This window comes from Ctenocephalides felis, unplaced genomic scaffold (assembly GCF_003426905.1).
Source record: "Ctenocephalides felis isolate EL2017-DRISC unplaced genomic scaffold, ASM342690v1 CF-g0.4_SCAFFOLD_03571, whole genome shotgun sequence".
Lineage (NCBI taxonomy): Eukaryota > Metazoa > Arthropoda > Insecta > Siphonaptera > Pulicidae > Ctenocephalides > Ctenocephalides felis.
Genome location: NW_020539725.1, coordinates 21,047,071 through 21,054,041, shown reverse-complemented (window position 1 = coordinate 21,054,041; position 6,971 = coordinate 21,047,071). Strand labels below are relative to the sequence as shown.

Here is a 6,971-nt window from a genome sequence, read left to right as displayed (position 1 = left end):
CTTACATCCCCTCCACTCGCCACATGCAGCATTCAACTTGCCTGTGGCGCCGCGGGCTTCGGTCCCCGTCGCACGTAGAAGAAGATACAGCAAGCGACGAGACGACCGCATATAATAGTTTGTGCATTGTAAAGGAGAGTTACTTTAAATCATAGGTTCCCAAACATTTTGTGCATTATAAAGGAGACTTACTTTAAATCATAGGTTCTCAACTTTTTTGTGCCGTAGACCCCTGGGCTTTGCCATGGACTGCCTATATACCTGATACCGATTTTTCTTATTAATTTCTAATTGTATTAAAGTTCATTGTTAGATATTTTAAGTAAAAATACATGTTACATTCAAGCATTTAGGGGCCGTTCAAGTATTACGTAAGCACTATAGGGGGGCGGGGGGGTTATTGATTTGCTTATTTTGCATATTGTTGGTAAGAAATTTGCTTACTTTTGATGACAAAGGGGGAGGGGGGGGGGTAAATAATTGTACTAAATCTGCTTACGTAATACTTGAACGATCCCTTAGTAACCGAATTTAAAATAATAATCAATTAGTGGGGCGCATGGCATCGTGCCTTAAGGCAAATTTAATAAACATAGGAACCCATGGGAATGTAAACAAAATTTATACTTATTGTTAAAATCTCTATAAAATATCTGATAAATTGATGTGCATATGTCTAATGATCATTTTTGACCGCCAGATGGCTTTTTTTTATTTTTTTTACTAGATCTTCGAAACCGCTAGACCTGCCTTCATGAAAATTTGATCAGTTCTTGTTAATACGAGTGAAATGTTTTTTAAATTATTCAAATCGGACGCTCCCTCCAGCACGTCTCCTTATCAATACGAATCGAATGTTTTTTGAATTATTCAAATCGCTTCATCCGTGTTCCCGAAATCGTCGATGAAAATTTGTATCCGAAAACACATACACACACGCACACACAAACACATACACACACACATACATCAATTTTTTCTAAGATTTGCCAAAATATTCAAAAACCTCTGAAACGTAGAGATATATAAAAATTTTCATTTTCGATTTTATTGCGATTACTATAACTTGCCCTACGGGAAGTTATTTAGTGGTATATGGCATCGTGCCTTAAGGAAATTGCTGGAACTTTCCGTACCTTAATTACTAAATATTCGAAAAATATTAAGTGTTTTGAAATAGATTATTATAATTATTTGATGTATGTATATGATATTTAGAACTTTAGCTAGAATTAGAATTAAAATCCGAATTATTTTTGAATATTCAAAAAAAAATTTTCTTGAAAATTAAAAGAAAAATTGAAACAAATTTCTGTTCCCAAAGCAATTGTTTCGTCAATACAAGCAGAAAGTATTTTAAATCATTCAAATTGGATGCTTAGTTCTTTCAAATACTACCACTTCTACTTGCCTCTGCCAAGATCTAACCACCACTTCCCCCCATCTTTACAAATCGAATGTTTTTTGGATCATTCAAATCGGTTGATCCGTTCTCTTAAAAACTAACATTTTTAGCACTTTTTACTCCAATCCTCTAAAGCCGCTGGACCTGCTTTTTCCATAAACTAATCAGCACATCTTCTTATGAATAGGGATCGATTGCTTTTTGAATTTTTCAAATCGGCCAATCTATACGCCCGAAATCGTCGACGAAAAATTTTCTCCACACATACATTTTTCTGAGGTATGCCAAAATGTTCAGAACCTCAGAAACCTGAAGATATGCAAAAATTTTTACTTTTGATTTTTGGACGATTAATATAACTTACACTACGAGAAGTTAAAAAATAAAGTAAACAAAAAGTGAATGTTTAATTACCAACATTTGTAACAAATGTGTAAGATTTAATGTTAAATCTCCCAATGGTGCCAATTCTACATGGATCGTGATGATCTACGATATTGATCTACCCCTTAAGAGATCAGTAATAACAATATATTCTTTTATCTTTAGTATCCAGAATACAATAACAGTCTCAAAAAGTGCAGAGAATATTCTCAAGCCTTTTAATATTCAAATAGAGTATTTGCAAGCTCAACCATATTGCGATCACGAATCAAATTATACTTATGCCACAACCATGCCACAATTTACATTTTTATAAAAAAGAACAATATTTTTGGAATGGATTTTTATTTTTACATATTTCTTGTTCTTTCTTACTAATTTTTGCAATACTCTTCTATCCCTAACCAAAATGCTCAGTATGTAAAAAGCATATTAAAATCTTGGAATAAATGATGAATACATGTAAAAGTAGTTAATATAAATAATTAGTTAATTAACGGATTAGAGACATGGACTCAGAGACAGAGACAAGAAAGGCAAACAAAAACTATTAAGAGAGTTTTGAAATGTTAGGTGCTGGAGACGAATGCAGAAGATAAAGTGAAGACAAGACAGACAAGATAACAAATGAAGAAGTCCCGAGAAGAGTTGGCGAAGAAAGGACTCTACTGAGAACCATCCTGAAAAGAAAAGGAAACTGAATCCGACCCATTCTACAAAAAGAGTGCCTCCTGCACTACGTCGTCGAAGGTAAATTAGAAGTACTTAAAGGAAAAGGAGAAGAGAAAATACAAGGAACTGAAAACCGAACTACAGGACCAGGAAGTATGGGAGTATTAATTAATGGTAATAATACGGTAATGAGAATAATAAACAAGAAAAGGGAAGGAAATTATTTGATTTGTGGTGCTCTCATACCAAGGACCTGCCTTCGGGTGGACTACTATTTATTATCATTATAATACGCGTTATAAAATTTAATTTAATTTCTTACATTGAAGTTTCAAATATATATTTAATTTTTTATCAAATGTCAATTAAAACAAAAAATCCAAAAAGGTAAAATTTTTATTGTTAATATGTTATAAATTCTAAATTATTTTGATAAAATGCTTTTAAAGCATAAAAAAATTATACCATGGTAAAGTTCAGGCCAATAGCATATCATTTACTAACGTATTAGGTTTTTTTCTAAAAAAAATTGGTTTTTCAAGATGGTTATATTTTCTCAAAAAATGATTTTATACGGAATAATGGCTTATGTAGCATTGGATACCGCATGGGAAATTTATCTTACATACCGACAGGTGAATTATTAATGATTCTAAATCGACATTTAATAAAATTACATTTTTCTCAAAAGTGATATTAAAAAGATATTTCTGCACAACTAGCAATGCATATTTAAATTATTTTTCACAACAATTGTATAATTTTAGATTCGAGTATACAAAACTACTCCCAAACCACCAGATGCAATCAAAAATGTTTTCAAATCGGATACTTTTGAAAAGTCGCGTTTATATTCAATAGATCGAGCAAAGTTCTCAATTTTTGAAATGCTGTTTGGAACATGTTTGGAGATAGCTTCGTTGCTTAGGCATGGATTATATTCCTCTTGGAAAACAGCTACCAAAATAGCGGTTTCCATTGGTTTCAAAACTGATAACTTGTTTCCCATAACGATTTCTTTATTGTTATCGATAGCATAGTTTCGACAATAATCAATCTCCCTCTTGCTATATACTATATATTCGTCATAGAAGAAAAACACGGTTTCAATAATCAAACATTTGGATTTTCGTAAAAGACGGATTAAAAATAATTTTATTACAACTGATAATTTTTGTGCCTATACTGACTACGATCATGTACATTCTTCATTACGGCGGAGAACATGCACATATTTGGCTTTGGGGATTTACATTTGTAATAATGATTTTGATGGCGTTCATCTTTCCAAAATTCATCGATCCCGAATTTAATAAATTCACGCCACTGCCGGATGGACCATTGCGAACATCTATAGAGCAGCTAGCTTCATCTGTAAATTTTCCACTATCGCAAGTTTTGATTGTTGACGGCTCGACTCGTTCTGGTCATGAAAACGCATATTTTACAGGAACTTTTGGAGCTAAGCGTATAATACTATACGATACATTGCTTAACGAAGTCGATGGACGTCTTCCTTATGAAAATGATGAAATACTAGCAATATTATGCCACGAGCTCGGTCATTGGAAACATAGTCATATATATAGTATGATGGTGCTGTCACAGTTAGCAGGACTATTAACATTTGTGATATTTAATTCCATGATAGATTATAGTCCATTATATCAAGCATTTGGTTTTCCTGAAGGTCTCGAACCTCCGATCATAGGTTCCATTATTATACAACAATATGTGATGGCTCCGTATCAACGTGTCATAGATTTCTTTTTCACCTGGTACACTCGTTACAACGAATTCGAAGCAGACGCGTTTGCAGTGAAGATGAAATTAGGCAACCAGCTAAAGCTGGCTCTTTTGAAAATCAGCCAGAATAATTTAACGTTTCCAGTTGACGATTGGCTATTCACGATGTTCAACAACGACCACCCCACGCTACTTGAACGGATTGAGTACATTGATAAAATTAAAAGTGATTAAAATTGTGATTGTTACTTATATTTATTCAAATCTCTGTCAACCATATTTCATTATTAATGATTTTTCGCTTTTTATTAAAATGACACTCTTAACATATTGGATGTTTGTCTAAAACCAATTAAAAGCAAAGCCGGTTTATTAATAAGTAATTGCCGAACACACACAAATAAAAATAACAGTTAAATTTATAAACTGAATTTATTTTCATGATCAAGAAAAAAATGACAGTGGACATTTTTGATATAGTTGTCTTACTACCTTATTGAAGTGACAATACAGTCATTTATAATATCGAAGAAACAATAAAAATCTTGCATATATTAATTTAAATTTTAAATCAAACTTTCAATTGTTTTTCTCTTGATATCGATTTATTATTAATTAAATTAATGTATTATTTTTAGTTCTGAAATACAATTGGCAATTAGCATTATTGATGTTGCAAACTAATCTAATTTAATACGGAATATATTATAAGCATGAGTAATAAAAGTAATCGATTTTTTATTATAAATTTTTAAAATTGTAGAACACAATTATGTATTTTGCGAGGTTCAAACTATCTTTTGGCTTTTCTTCTTAATACTGATATTTCACTGTCTTTAAAAATATTGAGGATTAATATTCAAATATGAATATGTTGAAGGAAGATTAATATCGAATACTCGTATTGTTGAAAAGTATATGATCTAAGTTTACGGTAACGGTAGGTAACAATAAAAAATAAATCACAATATAATATCATTATTTCAGATGTTATCGGTATTAATAATGATTAAAAATGACCGATAAATTCATTCCTTTTTTAAAAAGCTATAAAAGATAGAATTAAGCTAAATATTCTATAATATATTTATATATATTAACCATTGTGATTTTTATTTTTTTTTTAACCATAATAATCTCATTACTCATGGATACATGTTTAATATAAAATAACATTTAATACTTTATTTATTCAAATCTGAAACACAGATTTTATAACCATCCAGTCGTTAAAAATGCGCCTTGATACTTCGATCGCGCGACCTGAAATTTTTTATAACATTTTGAATTAATCTGCATAGGCAAAATGAGGATTTATTTGAATATTGTATTGGGAGATGTAAATATTGATTTCCTACAGGCTTTGTCAATAACTTCGCAAGCATTACGAGCTTCTGCTAAAAGTATAATCGGACATATATTAAAGTATATAAAATCATAATGTTAACCAACCTGTAGAACGTCTTGGATACACCTTGCGAGAAAACGTAAATGGTTCTTCAGCTTCTTTAAAAATCCGCATTTGCATTGCATTTTCATTGACAGTAACGTTACTCTTTACAGCCTTAATGAGGTCGTCATAAAATATTGTCCATCTGGGTTTAAAATAGTCTGACACTATACCTAATATGTAATTGAAATTAATAGATGTAAAATTGTAAAAATAAAATAATTTTGATATTACTTTATATTATTTATATTACTGCGGAAATATAAATTAAAATAAATACTCACCTGACCACTGTTTATTCGCATAGTCAACAATTTCACCATTTGGACCCCATAAGGTTATTTGATTTCGTGCGTTGTATTCAAAACGGACCCTTTCCTTCAAATGAAAACAATTATTAAGAAAACACTATTTGTTTTTAAGATCAGTATTTGATGATTCTTCAGTATGAAATATTCCCTATTTCATATTGCCTGGTTATTCAATTCGGTAAGTTTGTTTTTTTAATTATCTTCCGTAATATTGAGAATTATTGCTAAATTTGGGTATTGAATTCATGAGTGTGTCAATATCACTAACTCAGAGTATCACCTTGTAATGTTTATAATGATATAAAAGTAATATAACCGCTCAGGGGAGGTCCTAAGGGAAAAACCACGGCATGGGTGAATCAACTTTCCAAAGTTAATGGGGGTCATACATTTGGACGCGATTGGGGCACTCTAAATGGGTCAAAATGGAATTTTTCAAATTTAAACCATTATTTTTGGGTGATTGGGACGGGACATCAGAATTCCTTTTAAGATATAGTTTTTTTAGCAAAGTATCTTATTTTGATCCCTAGTATCCGAAAATGATGTGTGCCTATGCGACTTTTTTTGGCCCATACAAATCGACCCGCTCTAATATATATATATAATATATATATATATATAATATGTGTTGTATATATATATATATATACATCTAAGTGAATTGGTTCAGTTTAACAACGAAATACTGTTCTTACTTAGGACTCCTGATAATGTATTTAAAATCTCCTGATAACTATTCAAAAATATTATTTTTCATTTATTATCGATAGTAGATAACGATTCGTAACTTCAAGAAATGAATGCAAAAAATGCATAGTTTTTTCAAAAGATCAAAAACCAGCTTATCATATTGGATTAATGATGTTTAAATTATTTAAGGAAAAATAACTGATCGTTTGTAGCACTTGACTTGGCATCTTCTAACCATGTTGATAGCAGGAAATGCTCATTGCAAGCCAAAATTTCTTCAATGTCATTCAATAAATCATGAATGAGCGTT

The 6,971-nt window shown here is 31.0% G+C and overlaps 1 protein-coding gene and 1 pseudogene across 1 annotated transcript; one reads left to right on the top strand and one right to left on the bottom strand.

Moving 5' to 3' along the window:
• Nucleotides 1-3,658: 3,658 nt before the first annotated feature.
• Nucleotides 3,659-4,441, top strand: LOC113385788 (annotated as a pseudogene).
• Nucleotides 4,442-5,361: 920 nt separating this feature from the next.
• On the bottom strand, nt 5,362-6,961 carry LOC113385787 (alpha-N-acetylglucosaminidase-like; the record flags this gene model as incomplete). Its single annotated transcript, XM_026623623.1, has 4 exons — nt 5,362-5,470; nt 5,660-5,830; nt 5,942-6,030; nt 6,861-6,961. Coding segments are annotated over 4 exons (432 nt in total), but the record flags the coding sequence as incomplete, so codon positions are not given.
• Nucleotides 6,962-6,971: the final 10 nt, after the last annotated feature.